This window comes from Amblyraja radiata, chromosome 21, assembly GCF_010909765.2.
Source record: "Amblyraja radiata isolate CabotCenter1 chromosome 21, sAmbRad1.1.pri, whole genome shotgun sequence".
NCBI lineage: Eukaryota > Metazoa > Chordata > Chondrichthyes > Rajiformes > Rajidae > Amblyraja > Amblyraja radiata.
In genome coordinates, this window is record NC_045976.1 from 42313773 (window position 1) to 42333015 (window position 19243).

Sequence of the window (19243 nt, forward strand, 5' to 3'; positions counted from 1 at the left end):
TTCCTTCTCTCCTGAGATGCTGCCTGACCCGCTGAGTTACTCCAGCATTTTGTGTCTACCCGCACAGACCTTTCTGTCCTCGGTCTCCTCCATTGTCAGAGTGAGGCTAAACCCAAATTGGAGGAACAGCATCTCATATTTTGCTTGGGCAGTTTACAGCCCAGTGGTATAAATATTGATTTCTCCAACTTTAGGTAGCCCCGGCATTCCCTCTCTCCCTATCCCTCCCCCACCCAAGTCGCACCAGCTTCTCGTTATCACCCAACAAACAGCTGACAATGGCCTGTTTCCTTTATCATCATTACTTTTTTACATATCCTTCATTCATTGTTCTTTATCTCTCTACATCACTATATCTCTGGTTTCCCTTATCCCAAACTAGTCTGAAGAAGTGTCTCGACCCGAAATGTCACCCATTCCTTCTTTCCCGAGATGCTGCCTGTCCCGCTGATTTACTCCAGCTTTTTGTGTCTATCAATCAGGTAATATGATATATAAATACATTCAAGCCAAACTCCAGTCCAACAGGTAGAGCAAAGGGGACGATACAGAGTGTAGAATATAGTTCTCAGCATTGTAGCGCATCAGTTCCACAGACAAAGTCCAATGTCCGCAATGGGGTAGAGGTGAATCGGACAGTACCCTAGCTTATGGAAGGGCCGTTCAGAAGCCTGATAACAGAGGGGAAGAAGCTGTTCCTGAGTCTGGTGGTGCGCGCTTTCACGCTTCTGTACCTTCTGCCGGACGGGAGCGGGGAGAAGAAGGAATGACCGGGGTGGGACAGGGACAAGTGTTTGATGATGTCGGCTGCTTTCCCGAGGCAGCGTGAAGTGTAGATGGAGTCAATGGTGGGGAGTGTGGTCTGTGTGATGGACTGGGCTACATCTACAATGGTGGGGAGTGTGGTCTGTGTGATGGACTGGGCTACATCTACAATGGTGGGGGGAGTGTGTGTGTGTGTGTAATGGACTGGGCTACATCTACAATGGTGGGGAGTGTGGTCTGTGTGATGGACTGGGCTACATCTACAATGGTGGGGAGTGTGGTCTGTGTGATGGACTGGGCTACATCTACAATGGTGGGGGGAGTGTGTGTGTGTGTGTGTAATGGACTGGGCTACATCTACAACTCTCTGCGATTTCTTGTGGTTTACTATTTCGCCTTTGCAATCAAATATCTTTTCCAGACATTTAAATTAACATGCAACATGATACAAATCAGGAACAAGGTTTAAATCAAACATTAGTATTAGCATCATTACAAAATAAATAAGAAACTGTGGGCAGTTGTGGGAAATTGTACTATTTCTGGACATCTTGTGGTACGGGTCACTGGCGTGGAATTTAGTCTTGCACGAAGCAATTAGATTAGCCGCTCAATCCCCAGATGGCTGTTCTTTTATTTTCTATCTTTTTGTTTTTTTATATAATCTATCTGGAACGGGCTGTTCAATCACTTCCCTCTGGAAGGCAACTCCAGACTGTCCCAACTATGTTCCCCACTGTTGGGGGAGTCCAGAACCAGGGGCCACAGTTTAAGAATAAGGGGTCGGCCATTTAGAACGGAGACGAGGAAACACTTTTTCTCACAGAGTGTTGTGAGTCTGTGGAATTCTCGGCCTCAGAGGGCGGTGGAGGCCGGTTCTCTGGATACTTTCAAGTGAGAGCTAGATAGGGCTCTTAAAGATAGCGTAGTCAGGGGATATGGGGAGAAGGCAGGTACAGGATACTGATTGTGGATGATCAGCCATGATCACATTGAATGGCGGTGCTGGCTCGAAGGGCCGAATGGCCTACTCCTGCACCTATTGTCTATTTTCTATTGTCTACTGTCATGGCTGCCACAGCCAGACATAAAAACAGCTTTTTTCCACGAGTAGTTGATCTACTCAATAACCAAAGCTCTGTAGCCTCCTTTTGATCTGGTATTTTATTTCATTCACGTTTGATCGATAATGTTTTATTATTAATGTTTAATGTTTTATGTGTCACTATGTCACGTTGTCACTTGCGGGCGGAGCACCAAGGCAAATTCCTTGTATGTGAATACTTGGCCAATAAACGTATTCATTCATTCATTCATTCATTAAAAAGTTAAGTTAGAAAGTTAAAAACAGCGGTAAAAGTTAAAAACTTTTTTGTAGATTTGTAGAAACACAGCGGGTAGAGTTGCTGCCTCACAGCGCCAGAGACACGGGTTGGATCCTGACTAAGGGGGCTGTCTGTACGGAGTTTTACGTTCTCCCCACCCCCGAACCTGGCATTCCTTTCAGAATATGGACACATAAGGCTGGAGTAACTCAGCGGGACAGGCAGCGTCTCTGGAGAGAAGGAATGGGCGACGTTTCAGTCTGAAGATGAGTCTCGACCCATTCCTTCTCTCCAGAGACGCTGCCTGTCCCGCTGAGTTACTCCAGCTTTTTTGTGCCCATCTTCGGTTTAAACCAGCGTCTGCAGTTCCTTCCTGCACATTCCTTTCAGTGAGATCACCTCTTCCTCCTTAGTTTTCGGGGAATAAAAGCCAATGTTTTTCACAGTGGGGGGGTGGGATTGTGCTGGAGATACAGAGGCCAGGACACAGCTGACATCTGACAAGATTCACCCGCTTAGTCACAGGCATAAAAGTCCTGGAGGGTTGCTATGGAGACGACAGCATAAACACAATAGCAGAGCAAATCCCACTTCCTTTCTTCGTGCCTTCCACAAATTATAACGTCCTGCAGATTTAGTCGCACAGCTGAAACAAACTCAATGTTAACAGAGAAAGTCAAACGTTGGCAGAAATGCTGAGAACTGCACTCTGCACATGTGAAATAATGAACCAGTCCGATTCACCTCTACCCCATTGCGGACATTGGACTTTGTCTGTGGAACTGATGCGCTACAATGCTGAGAACTATATTCTGCACTCTGTATCTTCCCCTTTGTTCTACCTGTTGGACTGGAGTTTGGCCTGATTGCATTTGTGTTTAGTATTCTCTGACCTATTTGGATGGCACGCAAAGCAAATCTTTTCGCTTTAGATGATTATACATAGGTTTATAAGGGATAGGAGAAGAATTAGACCATTCGGCCCATCGAGTCCACTCTGCCATTTAATCAAGGCTGATCTGTCTCTCCCTCCTAACCCCAATGTCCCGCCTTCTCCCCATAACCCTGACACCCGTACTAATCAGTTTACAGATGGGGTGGGAGATTGCAACCTTCACGTGGTCCGCCCTGTTTCGACGAATGCAATCAACCCAGCGTGCACAATCGAATAAGATCAAATAGAACAAGTTGTTTAAGAAGGAACTGTGTAGATGCTGCAAAATCAAAGGCAGACAGAAAAGCTGGAGAAACTCAGCGGGTGCAGCAGCATCTATGGAGCGAAGGAAATAGGCAACGTTTCGGGCCGAAAGTCTTCTGGAAATAGGCAACGTTTCGGGCCGAAACCCGGAAGGGTTTCGGCACGAAACGTTACCTATTTCCTTCGCTCCATAGATGCTGCCGCACCCGCTGAGTTTAGACAATAGACAATAGGTGCAGGAGTAGGCCATTCGGCCCTTCGGGCCAGCACCGCCATTCAATGTGATCATGGCTGATCATCCCCGTTCCTGCCTTCTCCCCATATCCCCTGACTCCGCTATTTTTAAGAGCCCTATCTAGCTCTCTTTTGAGACCCTCTGGACTATCTTTGATCGGACTTTACTGGCTTTACCTTGCACTAAACGTTATTCCCTTTATCCTGTATCTGTACACTGTGGACGGCTCGATTGTAATCATGTATTGTCTTTCCGCTGACTGGTTAGCACGCAACAAAAGCTTTTCACTGTACCTCGGTACACGTGACAATGAACTAGACTGAAGTGCTCACAGTGTCTCCACGTGTGGTCTCACCAACGACATGTACAGCTGCATTGTGGTCACGATCACAGGATTATTTCCAAAGTACTTACCCAGTTCCCCGATGGTTTACACTGGTTCCTGCTGTTTGAGAGTTGAATCCCAAATTGTAACCACATGCGGTGTGCAAAGATTAATTTCCCACATGTCATCTCCCGTTCCACGTATTATATTCATCAAGGAAATGAAACATCTTCAGCAAATTGGCCGCGGTTTTGGAATGCAGGAACGGCGCAATAACCAAAAATATGGAGCCTCCCTCTGCTCTGGTGTTTTATTTAATTCACATCTTTAATCGATAATGTTTTATTATTAATGTTTAATGTGTCATTCCTAACTGTTGTCACTTGCGGGCGGAGCACCAAGGCAAATTCCTTGTATGTGAATACTTGGCTAATAAACTTATTCATTCATTCATTCGTTAACCATCAGACAGGCAGCATCTCCGGAGAGAAGGAACGGTTGACGTTTCGGGTCGAGTCTCAGTCGGAAGAAGGCGTCTCGACCCGAAACGTCGCCCAATTCGTCGCCCCAGAGAAGCTGCCCGTCCCGCTGAGTAAAGGGCGTGTCCCACTTGGGCGTCACGATGCACGCGTTGTGACGCGCGGGAGACGCACGGGAGATGCACGCCATCTCTCGTGACGCGCAAATGGCGCCCGAGTGGGACAGCCCCTTTACTCCAGCATGTTGTGGAGACTACCCCAAATAATTACCCATCAGAGTTCTGCTTGCTCAGCTCACGGCAGTGGCTGGTTTGCGACACCTCGCAGCGCCAGAGACCCGGGTTCGATCCTGACCCTGGATCCCCGTTTGTGTGTGTGTGTGGAGTTTGCACGTTCTCCCTGTGACCGCGTGGGTTTTCTCCGGGCGCTCCGGTTTCCTCCCACACTCCAAAGACACGCGGGTTTGTAGTTTAACCGGCCCCACTGTAAATTGCCCCCTAGTGCGTAGGGAGTGGATGAGAATGTATCGGTTTAAATGCCTCTTAAACCTAGTCATGGAGAATCCTTTGGGTTGGTGGCTGACTACCTAATGGTGTGAACATTACATTTTAAGTAACCTCTCCTCTGTCCCCCACCTAGACTTGACCCCTCCATCCATAAAGTCATGTGATAGGAGCAGAATCAGGCCATTCGGCTCATCAAGCCTACTCTACCATTCAATAATGGCTGATCTATCTCTCCCTCCTAACCCCATTCTCCTGCCTTCTCCCCGTAATACAATTCAATACAATTTATTTGTTGTCATTTGAACCCAGAGGTTCAAACGAAATTTGTTTCTGCAGTCATGCAATCTCCTCCTCACTGTGATGGAAGGCAAAGTCTTATCTCTCCCCTGCACTCCTCGATCTCCTCCCGATGTCAGTCAAAGCCCCCGGCGGGCGATGGTAAATAACCCCTGACACCCGCACTAATCAAGAATCTATCTATCCCTGCCTTAAAAATATCCACTGACTTGTGGCCTCCACAGCCGTCTGTGGCAATGAATTCCACAGATTCACCACCCTCTGACTAAACAAATTCCTCCTCATCTCCTTCCTAAAGGAACGTCCTTTAATTCTAAGGCCGTGCCCTCTAGTCCTAGACTCTCCCACTGGAGGAAACATCCTCTCCACATCCACTCTATCCAGGCCTTTCACTATTCGGTAAGTTTCCATGAGGTTCCCCCTCATCCTTCTAAACTCCAGCGAGTACAGGCCCAGTGCCGACAAACGCTCATCGTAGGGTAATCTTTGTCTGGCTTCACAATCCACAACTCTTCAATCCTTATCTCACCTTTAGTCTACCTGCCTATCACCTGTTGCTCACCTTCACCTACTACCTGCCCCCCCGCCCCCCCCCCCTCTTCTAAATTTCTTCCCACCCTCCTATATGAAGTAGGGTCCCAACTCTAAACGTCACCTATCCATGTTCTCCACAGATGCTGCCTGACCCGCTGAGTTACTCCAGCACTCTGTGAAACGTCACCTATCCATGTTCTCCACAGATGCTGCCTGACCCACTGAGTTACTCCAGCACTCTGTGAAACGTCACCTATCCATGTTCTCCACAGATGCTGCCTGGCCCGCTGAGTTATGGTGCAGCAGCATCTATGGAGCGAAGGAAATAGGCAATGTTTCGGGCCGAAACCCTTCTGGAAATAGGCAACGTTTCGGGCCGAAACCCTTCCGGGTTTCGACCCGAAACGTTGCCTATTTCCTTAGCTCCATAGATGCTGCTGCACCCGCTGAGTTACTCCAGCACTCTGTGAAACATCACCTATCCATGTTCTCCACAGATGCTGCCTGGCCCGCTGAGTTACTCCAGCACTCTGTGTCTTTTTTAATTTGTAAACCAGCGTCAGCTGTTCCTTGTTTCTCCAACCCCTAGACAGATACCTATTGAAACAATGGGATTGAATGATGAATGAGAGGTTGCTCTCGAAGCACGGCTGGCCAATGTGTGTCACTGTTGTTTCTGACTGTGCTGACATTTTAGTGAAACCACCAAATTCCTAAGCTGCAGAATCCCGTGTGTGTGGTCTCGGAACTAAAGCCACAGTTTATTTTCTGAATTGAATTCCAGCCCTTTATCCAGTTCAAATGTGAAAAATGTGTGTCACACAGTCATCAAAGATCAGTCTGAAGAAGGGTCTCGACCCGAAACGTCACCCATTCCTTCTCTCCAGAGATGCTGCCTGTCCCGCTGAGCTACATCAGCATTTTGTGTCTGTCTTCATAGTTCAGATACAGCGTGGACACAAACCTGCACGTCTTTGGAGTGTGGGAGGAAAGTGAAGATCTCGGAGAAAACCCAACGCAGGTCACGGGGAGAACGTGCAAACTCCGCACAGACAGCACCCGTAGTCTGGCTAGGGTGCTTAGTCTAAATAAGGGGGATTATGAAGGTATGAGGACTGAGCTGATCAAAGTTGACTGGGATAGCAGACTCAAGAATAAGACGGTACATGAGCAGTGGTGTACGTTTAAGGGTCTACTGTATAACCTTCAAGAAAAATTTATTCCTATGAAGAAAAAAAGGGGTAAGGGTAAGAACAGTCAGCCATGGCTCAGTAAAACTATAAAGGATAGTATTCGGCTGAAGGCAAGGGCATATAAGGTAGCCAGAGATAGTGGGAGGGTAGAGGATTGGGAAGCATTTAAAGGTCAGCAAAAAATAACTAAGAGATTAATTAAGACGGGGAAAATAGACTATGAAAGGAATTTAGCGAACAACATAAAAACTAATAGTAAGAGTTTTTATAGCTATATAAAAAGAAAAAGGGTGGCTAAGGTGAACGTTGGTCCATTGGAGGGTGAGACTGGAGAGTTGTTGGTGGGGAACATGGAAATGGCAAAGGCATTAAACGAGTATTTTGTATCAGTCTTCACCATAGAAGACACAAAAAATATTCCAACGCTGGATAAACAGGGGGCGGTAGGAATGGAGGAGCTAAATACTATTAAGATCACCAAGGAGGTGGTATTAGGGAAATTAATGAGACTGAAGGAGGATAAATCCCCTGGGCCTGATGGATTACATCCAAGGGTCTTGAGGGAGATAGCGGTGGGGATTGTGGATGCATTGGTGATAATTTTCCAAAACTCCCTGGAGGCAGGAACGGTCCCAGTGGATTGGAAAATGGCCAATGTATCACCTATATTTAAAAAAGGAAGTAAACAGAAGGCGGGTAACTATAGACCGGTTAGTCTAACATCGGTGGTGGGTAAAATGTTAGAGACAATTATTAAAGAAACACTAACGGGGCACTTGGATAAACATGACTTCATCGGACAGAACCAGCATGGTTTTGTGAAGGGGAAGTCCTGTTTAACGAATCTGCTCGAATTCTTTGAGGAAGTAACAACCCGGGTGGATAAAGGGGAACCGGTGGATGTGGTATACTTGGACTTCCAAAAGGCTTTTGACAAGGTGCCACATAAGAGACTAATGCTAAAAATAAAAAATTATGGGATTGGGGGTAATATATTAGCATGGGTAGAGGATTGGCTAACAAATAGGAAGCAGAGAGTGGGGATAAATGGTTCATACTCGGGATGGCAACCGGTAACTAGCGGGGTTCCGCAAGGGTCGGTGCTGGGACCCCAGTTGTTCACAATTTATATAAATGATTTGGAGGAGGGAACCAAGTGTAATATATCAAAATTTGCGGACGATACAAAAATGGGAGGAAAAGTAGGGGATGAGGAGGATAGGAAGAGTCTGCAAAAGGATATAGATAAGCTAGGTGAGTGGGCAACAACTTGGCAGATGAAATTTAATACTAATAAATGTGAAGTCATTCACTTTGGGAAAAAAAATGATAGGGCAAGTTATTTTCTAAATGAGGAGGAGCTGCGTTGTAATGCAACGCAAAGGGATCTAGGGGTATTAGTACATGAATCACTAAAAGTTAGTATGCAGGTGCAGCAAGCAATCAGGAAGGCCAATGGAGTTTTGGCCTTTATTGCTAGGGGGATTGAGTATTAAAACACGGAGGTCTTGCTGCAGCTGTACACAGTATTAGTGAGACCACATTTGGAATACTGTGTACAGTTCTGGGGTCCATACTTAAGAAAGGATGTACTAGCCCTGGAGGCAGTGCAGCGAAGGTTTACAAGATTAATTCCTGCAATGAGGGGATTGACATATGAGGAAAGGTTAAGTAGGCTGGAACTCTACTCTTTGGAGTTTAGAAGAATGAGAGGCGATCTCATTGAAACATATAAGATCGTGAGGGGCCTTGATCGGGTGGATGCACCGAGGATGTTCCCAATGATCGGGGAAACTAGAACTAGGGGACATAGTTGCAGAATAAGGGGGGGCTCTTTTAAAACTGAGATGAGGAAGAACTTCTTCACCCAGAGGGTGGTTAATTTATGGAATTCACTGCCCCAGGGAGCAGTGGAAGCAGAAACTTTAAATATATTAAGACTAAAATAGATGGTTTTTTAGCTGCCAAGGGGATAAGGGGCTACGGGGAGAGGGCAGGGATATGGACCTAGGTATGGTTAGTATAGTAAGACCTGAGTGATCTCCTGGACAAGTGTCGATCGCCTGGATTGGGGTCGGAGAGGAATTTCCCGGATTTTTTTCCCGAATTGGACCTGGGTTTTTATCCGTTTTTTTTGCCTCCCCCAGGAGATCGCGAGGTTCTTGGGGTGGAGAGGGGTGATAGCGGTATAAAGGGGAGGGTAGTGTCTTGTGTTCTGTGTCTTGTGTCTACTGTTTGTGGGTAAGTGTGTCTGTTTAGTGTTCAGCCATGAGCGAATGGCGGTGCGGGCTCGACGGACCTGGTGGTCTACTCTCGCACCTACTTTCTATGTTTCTATGTTTCTATGTAGTCGGGATGGAACCCGGGTCTCCGGCGCTGCGAGGCAGCAGCTCTACCCGCTGCGCCACCGTGACCGCTCCGACAAGTTTATTTTAGGAGTGAATATGTCGGAGTCTTACTCCCGACCCACGCTGCCCTCGGGACGGCTGCTACGGGGAGGAGACAGTTGTCCACCTCTTCGCAGCGTGTGGAGAACGATGCAAGCGTTTCTTTGTCACCGCCCCTGCCGCTGCCTCACGGCGCCAGAGTCCCGGGTTCCATCCCGACCTCGGCTGCTGTGTGACTGCTCGACTACGGGCGCTGTCTGTGTGGAGTTTGCACGTTCTCCCCGTGACCGCATGGGTTTCCTCCGGCTGCTCCGGTTTCATGGATCATGTAACAGCAACAGGCCCTTCGGCCCACGTTGTCTTTGCCGAACATGGTTTCCTCCCACACCCCAAAGACGTGCGGGTTTGTAGGTTAATCGGCCCCTCTGTAAATTTCCCCCTAGGGTGTAGGGGGAAATTGTTTCACCCGACGCCAGTGTTCCATCTTCACGGCAAGAGGGCCCTGAAAACATCGGACTGGCTGCAAGGCCACGAATGGGCCCCGACCTCGGGTGTTTCAGAGGAAGAGGACTTAACTTTCTGCTGCCTTTCCCCACAGTGGAAATTTTTGATTCTGCTGTGGGGGGGACGTTTGTGTTGAACTCTATAATGTGTTGTGTCCATTTTCTTTCTTTATTTAATTTTAACCTTTTTCTATGGTTTGTATGTAAATTTATTATTTAATTTATGTAAAGCACTTTGGTGTCAATGCAAATTGACTTAAAATGTGCTATATAAATAAAGCTATTATTATTATTATAGGGAGTGGATGAGAAAGTGGGATAACACGGATTTAGTGTGAACGGGTGATCGCTGGTCGGCACGGACTCAGTGGGCCGAAGGGCCTGTTCCCGCGCTGAATCTCTGCGCGCATTGTTCAAATTAAAATTTTTATTCTCTTCAAAAAGTTTATTGAAGTTTGAAAAATAAAATGCTTTCGTTAAATAAGTCAGTCTGGCCTTTCAACAGTTTAACTAGTTTAGAGCTAGTCACTAGCTAGTGCGGGTGTCGGTGGTTATGGGGAGAAGGGGGTTAGGAGGGAGAGATAGATCAGCCATGATTGAATGGTGGAGTAGACCTGATGGGCCGAATGGCCTAATTCTGCTCCTATCACATGAACATAGAAGTATTTGGGATGTAATATTTAATTTTTAATGTGTTCATTTTATAACTTATCCTTATTAGTTCATAAAATTAGAAGTTGATTTGGTCACAAAATTAAAAAAAAAAGAGCATTATGCTGATGGGAAATTAATTATTGATAAATTGTTAATTGATATGCAGATCGGCAATATTGTAGTTCTTCAAAACAAGCAGCGTTTAGTTTATAGACACAGAGTGCTGGAGTAACTCAGCGGGTCAGGCAGCATCTGTGGAGAACATGGATAGGTGACGTTTCACAGAGTGCTGGAGTAACTCAGCGGGTGCAGCAGCATCTATGGAGCTAAGGAAATAGGCAACGTTTCGGGTCGAAACCCTTCCGGGTTTCGGCCCGAAACGTTGCCTATTTCCAGAAGGGTTTCGGCCCGAAACGTTGCCTATTTCCTTTGCTCCATAGATGCTGCTGCACCATAACTCAGCGGGTCAGGCAGCATCTGTGGAGAACATGGATAGGTGACGTTTCACAGAGTGCTGGAGTAACTCAGCGGGTCAGGCAGCATCTGTGGAGAACATGGATAGGTGACGTTTCACAGAGTGCTGGAGTAACTCAGCGGGTCAGGCAGCATCTGTGGAGAACATGGATAGGTGACGTTTCACAGAGTGCTGGAGTAACTCAGCGGGTGCAGCAGCATCTATGGAGCTAAGGAAATAGGCAACGTTTCGGGTCGAAACCGTTCCGGGTTTCGGGTCGAAACCGTTCCGGGTTTCGGCCCGAAACGTTGCCTATTTCCAGAAGGGTTTCGGCCCGAAACGTTGCCTATTTCCTTTGCTCCATAGATGCTGCTGCACCATAACTCAGCGGGTCAGGCAGCATCTGTGGAGAACATGGATAGGTGACGTTTCACAGAGTGCTGGAGTAACTCAGCGGGTCAGGCAGCATCTGTGGAGAACATGGATAGGTGACGTTTCACAGAGTGCTGGAGTAACTCAGCGGGTCAGGCAGCATCTGTGGAGAACATGGATAGGTGACGTTTCGGGTCGGGACCCTTCATCAGGGGTCTGTCAATGCCAAACATGAATACAACAGGTCTGTGGTAAATCGAAGGTAGCAGTCTGAAGAAGGGTCTCGACCTGAAACATCGCCCATTCCTTCTCTCCAGAGATGCTGCCTGTCCCGCTGAGTCACTCCAGCATCTTGTGTCTACCTTCGATTTAAACCAGCATCTGCAGTTCTCTCCCACACAGCTAATGACGAATACCTGGGCGTAGAACCCCCCCCCCCTCCCCCCTCCTGCGAGACCGCTGCCCAAGATACGGGGTCCATTCTGGTAACATACAGTAATAATTTATTCTGTTAGTTTTTCAAGGACCACCGACAGAAGGAAGCCGTGATCTTGAAAACGTTTCATTTTAGGATCGCCAACTTCTGCAAAATGTCAAGTTACTATACAAATTCTTAATACAAAAACCAATAAATTAATAGCAGAATTTCACAATTCCGCGCCTGCTACACCATTGAGTCCTCCTTTGATTAAAATCGAACATAAAACCAGAGGGGTGAAAAAAAAATACATTTGACTGACATGCTTTAAGAATCTACAGTCTTCAGGCAGCAACCTACTGCATTTAATTTAACGACTTTGTTTTTTAATTTATACAACTTGTCATGAAACTATTGACATTTATAGATTTTAAACCTACAACTAGTTCTAGTGGTAAATGTCTTTTGCATTAGCACCTGAAAAAGTGACTGTCTAAGTCCAAACTAAACTAATACTGAATTATAAAACATATTGGAACTTTTAACATTTTTCCACAATGGTAACTGGAGAATAATTCAGCCCACAGCGAGCGCTTGTGAGGATGCTGGCCTCTTGTTTAGCTTCGACCCAATCCCCCCTCAGCCCCCCCCCCCCCACTCCTCTCTCTCCCCGAAGAGAGAGAAAAAAACACGGCGGTGTCTGGTTCTCTGCAATCCATTCTCTCCGGAGGACCACACACGCACACACACACGCACACACACACGCACACACACACGCACACACACACACGCACACACACACACACGCACACACACACACACGCACACACACACACACGCACACACTCACACACACACGCACACAGGCACGCACGCAGACACACGCACGCACACACACACGCACGCACTCACACACACGCGCACACACACACTCACGCACGCAGACACACACACGCGCACACTCACGCACGCACACACACTCACGCCGCACGCACACACACTCACGCACGCACACACACACGCACACACACACGCACACGCACACTCACGCACGCACACACTCACGCACGCACACACTCACGCACGCACACACTCACGCACGCACACACTCACGCACGCACACACTCACGCACGCACACACACACACACACGCGCACACACACACACGCGCACACACGCATGCACGCACACACACGCACTCATGCACGCACGCACTCACGCACGCAGACACACACACACACACACACACACGCACGCAGACACACACACACGCAGACACACACGCACGCAGACACACACGGAAACTCAGCACGCCGGGCTTCCCAGCCACTAAATTATTTCTGATGAGCACTTTCATGGGGAAATACTTCTGGAAAGGCCTTGACCTCATAACTCAGCAAAAGTCTCTGGGAGACATCGAGTGGCCGAGGATTTAAATCTCGCCCTGAGCCTGATATTGTGCCGTGATGCCAACCCCTTCCCCCCCCCCCCAATCCCAATCACAGGCACAGTCTGAACAAGGGTCTCGACCCGAAACGTCGCCCATTCCTGTCTGTCCCGCTGAGTTACTCCAGCACTTTGTGTCTGTCTTCGGTGTAAACCAGCGTCTGCAGTTCCCTTCCTGAAGATTAGTTAAGGCCTGTGCATCTTGTCCGGTGGGGACACGGTTCATTTGGTCCCTCGATGCGTTACCGAGCGCTCACCTTTGCTTAAAGTGGAGGAACTGGGAATCTTCCCAACGCCCTGGGGCTGGGTCAGTGTGAAGGACTCGTCTTGTGGCTTGGGAGACAAAAATGCTGGAGAAACTCAGCGGGTGCAGCAGCATCTATGGAGCGAAGGAAATAGGCAACGTTTCGGGCCAAAACCCTTCTGAAAATAGGCAACGTTTCGGGCCGAAACCCTTCTGAAAATAGGCAACGTTTCGGGCCGAAATCCTTCTGGAAATAGGCAACGTTTTGGGCCGAAACCCTTTCGGGTTTCGGCCCGAAACGTTGCCTATTTCCTTCGCTCCATAGACGCTGCTGCACCCGCTGAGTTCCTCCAGCACTTTTGTCTACCTTCGATTTTTCCAGCATCTGCACAGTTCCTTCTTAAACACTCATCTTGTGGCTTTCCCGGAGCCTCTGCCAGGAGTTTCCGCACGACTCGTCTGTCACCCGGAGAAGGGTCCGGGGGCTTCTTGCGAATGAAACATGAATAAACCAAAGGAATAGTTAGATCTCAAGCCGGGTGTTGAGCAGCCAGGTTGTTGCCTCTGTTGGCGTCAATGTCTGCCAGGCCCTGACACAGCTCCATTTGGTGGGTGGTAGAGCGGGCACCCAGAGATGACATGGTTGGCTGTCTGTTGTTCTGCTCCACATTCACAGGCTGGGCTCCCCATCTCCACACGCTGGCATTGAAACGCCCAACTCCAGTACCAAGTCTGTTGAGCTTCACCCACCCACGCTCCTCTGGGGAGTTCAGACTCTGGACAGCTTTTATCTGGTGAAGAAATGTAGCTGTGTAATGGAGATGAGGTTGCCTTCCACTCCTGTGTCCACTCGGTGGGTGTCCGGTGTGCTTTAGGCCGGGGTTGGCTGTGGGTGAGCTCGCTGCCCGGCGCTGGCGTGGGTGAGGTCGCACGTGGTCCCGACACGCGGCCACTTGTCTGCGGGCCGCCAACTGACCGCAGACGTCCGGTCCACGTTCCAAGTAATATTCACGGAACTCCCGCAAATCCCAAAGTGTGGAATTCCTGGCGAGGTTTCCCACCAGAGACAGGAGCGGGATCACACACAGGGGTCACGGTCTAGGGGGCAGGGGTCAGGGTTCACAGTCTCGGGGGTCAGGGTTCAGGGTGCGTGTGGTTTGCTGTCTGCAAATAATTTCTGATTTCAGACCTTTTTAAAAATAATCTTGTGTGTGTGTGAGTGTGTGTGTGTGTGTGAGTGAGTGTGTGTGTGTGTGTGTGAGTGTGTGTGTGTGAGTGTGTGTGTGTGTGTGAGTGAGTGTGTGTGTGTGTGTGTGTGTGTGTGAGTGTGAGTGAGTGTGTGTGTGTGTGTGAGTGTGTGTGTGTGTGTGTGTGTGTGAGTGTGTGCTTGGGGCTGTCTAGCTGGGGTCCAGTGGGAGAGTGCGAAGGTCACTGTGGGGGCAAGGGTCACTGTGGGGGCAAGGGTCACTGTGGGGGCGAGGGTCACTGTGGGGGCGAGGGTCACTGTGGGGGCGAGGGTCACTGTGGGGGCGAGGGTCACTGAGGGGGCAAGGGTCACTGTGGGGGCGAGGGTCACTGTGGGGGCGAGGGTCACTGTGGGGGCGAGGGTCACTGTGGGGGCAAGGGTCACTGTGGGGGCGAGGGTCATCGCTGGGCGCGGTCTCCGTGGTCAGACGAGGGTCCCGGGCTTCACACTGTCGTTGCCGTGCCAATGGACATCGGCCAGATCCGAATAGAGGGGTCTGTCCATGAAGCACGAGTCCTGGTAGGTCCTGCAGAGATAAAACACCAGAGTCACGCAACTCCACGCAAGGCCGCAAATAAACCGCGGAGAATCGTGGACGCAGCCCAGACCGTCGCACAAACCAACCTCCCTTCCATCGACTCCATCTACACCTCACGCTGCCTCGGCAAGGCCAGCAGCATCATCAAGGACCAGTCTCACCCCGGTCACTCCCTCTTCTCCCCTCTCCCATCGGGCAAGAGGTACAGAAGTGTGAAAACGAACACACACCTCCAGGTTAAGGGACAGTTTCTTCCCGGCTGAACGGGGTAGAGCTTCTGCCTCACAGCGCCAGAGACCCGGGTTCCATCCCGACTACGGGTGCTGTCTGTACGGAGTGTGCACGTTCTCCCCGTGACCTGCGTGGGTTTTCTCTGAGATCTTCAGCTTCCTCCCACACTCCAAAGACGTGCGGGTTCGTAGGTTAATTGTCTTGGTATCATTGTAAATTGTCCCTGGTGTGTGCGGGATAGTGTTAGTGTGGTGGTCGCATACTCTGTGGGCCGAAGGGCCTGTTTCCGCGCTGTATCTCTGGACTAAACTAAAGGGCCTGTCCCACTTACGCGACTTTTTCGGCGACTGCCGGCACCCGTCATAGTTCGTTACAGGTTTGTTACAACGTGTTGAAAATCCAGCGGCAATCGGAAAGACGCTACGACTCTTTGAGCGACTCACGACCGTACAGGCGACATGTCGCGGGGGGTGAAGCCCGTACGGCCGTGAGTAGTCGCCTAAAGAGTCGTACCTTGTTCTGGGCGCCACTGGATTTTCAACACTTTGAACATTTCCGGAGACCTTCTGCGACTATGACTGGTTCCAGCAGTCGCCGAAAAAGTTGCGTAAGTGGGACAGGCCCTTGAGGAATCACAGAGAGGCTGTAGGCGGTGAGGGGGGGGGAGAGGGCGAGGCTCGGGGGAGGGAGGGGGGGGAATCACCACAACACTCATTGCTGCGCGTACCTCTACTTTACTGGGTGATGGTGGCTGGGCGACAGGCTCTGCTCATCGTAAGGTGTGCTGTTTTCTGTTGTCTCTCTACAGTAGAGCAGACGAGAGAGAGAGAGAGAGAGAGAGAGAAAGGAGCAGGTAAGAACGAATATTAGTCAGAAGACGTAAAAGTGAGGAAAAGGTTAGTCACGACCCAGGGTTAGAAAGTTTAGTTTGTCCCACCCCGGTCTATCCTTCTTCTCCCCGCTCCCGTCCGGCAGAAGGTACAGAAGCTTGAAAGCGCGCACCACCAGACTCAGGAACAGCTTCTTCCCCTCTGGTATCAGGCTTCTGAACGGCCCTTCCATAAGCCAGGGTGCTGTCCGATTCACCTCCACCCCATTGCGGACATTGGACTTTGCCTGTGGAACTGATGCGCTACAATGATGAGAACTATATTCTGCACTCTGTATCTTCCCCTTTGCTCCACCTGTTGGACTGGAGTTGGACCCGATTGTATCCATAATATGGTTCATCTGATCTATTTGGATGGCAGGTGGAACAAAGCCGTTCTCTGTACCTCGTTACATGTGACAAGAATGAACCTGAGCCTAAAGCTGGTGATGCAATTCTTTCTGTGTGGAATTGATCAAAGCCTCTCAGTCTGTTTATACCTTACCTTGCAAACCCAGTAGAACAGACAAAACCAAGACCAATGTTAATAATGATAATAAGAATACATTTTATTTATGGGCGCCTTTCAAGAGTCTCAAGGACACCTTACAAAAATTTAGCAGGTAGAGGAAAAACATGTAAGGGGAATGAAATAAATAGTAGAGACATGACTAGTACACAAAGTAAAGGCAGAATTCAATACAAAACACAATATGAGGCAATTCAAGCACAGATGGAAAGGGAGGGGGACGTGGGGCTAAGGATAGGCAGAGGTGAAGAGATGGGTCTTGAGGCGGGACTGGAAGATGGTGAGGGACACGGAATTGCGGATCAGTTGGGGGAGGGAGTTGCAGAGCCTGGGAGCTGCCCTGGAGAAGGCTCTGTCCCCAAAACTGCGGAGGTTGGAATTGTGGATGGAGAGGAGACCGGCTGATGTGGATCTGAGGGACCGTGAGGGTTGGTAGGGGGAGAGGACGTCAGTGAGATATGGGGGGGCCAGATGGTGGAGGGCTTTGATACCTTTGAGAACACAATAATGTTATTATTATCTGTATAATCATCTGTATAACATTATACACAATAATATTCCTCTAATAATTACAATGCTCCCATAATATGCACATTATTATGTACATACAATAATCCACATTATTGTGCGATTTATATTATTAATGTAATACATGTGATTATTATCCATCATTATTATATTGGTCATAAATTATAGGAGCAGAATTAAGTCAAGTCTACTCCACCATTCAATCAAGGCTGATCTATCTCTCCCTGCTAACCCCATTCTCCTGCCTTCTCCCCGTAACCCCTGACACCCGCACTAATCAAGAATCTATCTATCTCTGCCTTAAAAATACCCACTGACTTGTGACCTCCACAGCCGTCTGTGGCAAAGAATCCCACAGATTCACCACCCTCTGGCTAAAGAAATTCCTCCTCATCTCCTTCCTAAAGGAACATCCTTTAATTCTGAGGCTTATATGTGCCGAGGTGATTCAACATGGTTATGCAGAAGTACGCTCACTCACTCACTCACTCACTCACCCACTCACTCACTCACCCACCCACTCACTCACTCACTCACTCACTCACTCACTCACTCACCCACTCACTCACTCACACACTCACTCACTCACTCACTCACTCACTCACTCACTCACTCACCCACTCACTCACTCACACACTCACTCACTCACTCACTCACCCACTCACTCACTCACACACTCACTCACTCACTCACTCACTCACTCACTCACTCACTCACTCACTCACTCACTCACTCACCCACTCACTCACTCACACACTCACTCACTCACTCACTCACTCACTCACTCACTCACTCACTCACCCACCCACCCACCCACTCACTCACTCACTCACTCACTCACTCACTCACTCACTCACTCTCACCCCAAGGGTGATATTTATTGCAGACAGGCAGGTGTCGAGAAGCAGGGATGCCTTGCATCTGCAGTTCCTTCTTAAACACAAATGCCTTGCGGCAGCAGACTGGTACACGTGACAATAAACTATACTAACCCCAACTAGTCACAGAGTGATACAGTGTGGAAACAGGCCCTTCAGCCCAACTTGCCCACACCGACCATCTACACTGGTCCCACTGGCCTGCATTTGGTCCATATCCCTCTAAACCTGTCCTATCCATGGACCTGTCTAAATGTTTCTTAAATGATGTTGCGGAAGTAAACTAAACTAAACTATCACCCCCCCCCCCCCCACCATCGAAGGTCCATCACAGTACTGACCTCCCCACCATCGAAGGTCCATCACAGGTACTGACCTCCCCACCATCGAAGGGATCTACAGGAGGCGCTGCCTCAAAAAGGCAGCCAGCATCATCAGAGACCCACACCACCCTGGCCACGTTCTCATCTCGCTGCTACCGTGGGGAAGAAGGTACAGGAGCCTGAAAACCGTGACCTCCAGGTTCAAGAACAGCTTCTTCCCAACAACCATCAGGCTCTTGAACTCCACAACCTGCAAATAAGCTGCGAACTACAGAGACTATTATTGTTGTTTTTTGCGTACTTATGTGCGTGTGAGTGTGTATGTGTGTATATGTATTGTGTATGTGTATATATGGGCATGTTATATGTGTACATATACACTCTGAACTATTCTTTTCTCCTGTTTGTCATATTGTATTATGTATACATGTTTACATATTGTGTTGTGCTGCAGCAAGCCAAGGGCCTGTCCCACTTTCACAACCTAATTCACCACCTTTTTTATTTGTGGACATTTTTCATCGGGCTAGGAAAACGCCCCCGACCTACTTGATGCCACGAGTACCTACGACTAGCATCACGACCTCTACGACCTACCTACGACCTCGTGACGACCATGCTGCGAGTACGGGTCAAGGGCAAACTCGGCAGAGGTGGTGAATTAGGTCGTGAAAGTGCGACTGGCCCTGAAGAATTTCATTGTCGTATCTGTGACACATGACAATAAAACTCTCTCGACTCTCATCAACCAGGGGGAGGTTCAAGAT

At 48.8% G+C, this 19243-nt stretch overlaps 1 protein-coding gene across 1 annotated transcript in view; it reads right to left on the minus strand.

Annotated features, from left to right (window-relative positions):
- Positions 1-13960: 13960 nt before the first annotated feature.
- The window catches only part of frmd4a (FERM domain containing 4A), a 128898-nt gene continuing 123615 nt past the window's right edge, over positions 13961-19243 (minus strand). Inside the window, 1 exon segment of the mRNA XM_033040192.1 lies at positions 13961-15107. Coding sequence (XP_032896083.1) covers positions 15005-15107 — 103 coding nt within the window. The 3' untranslated portion in view covers positions 13961-15004.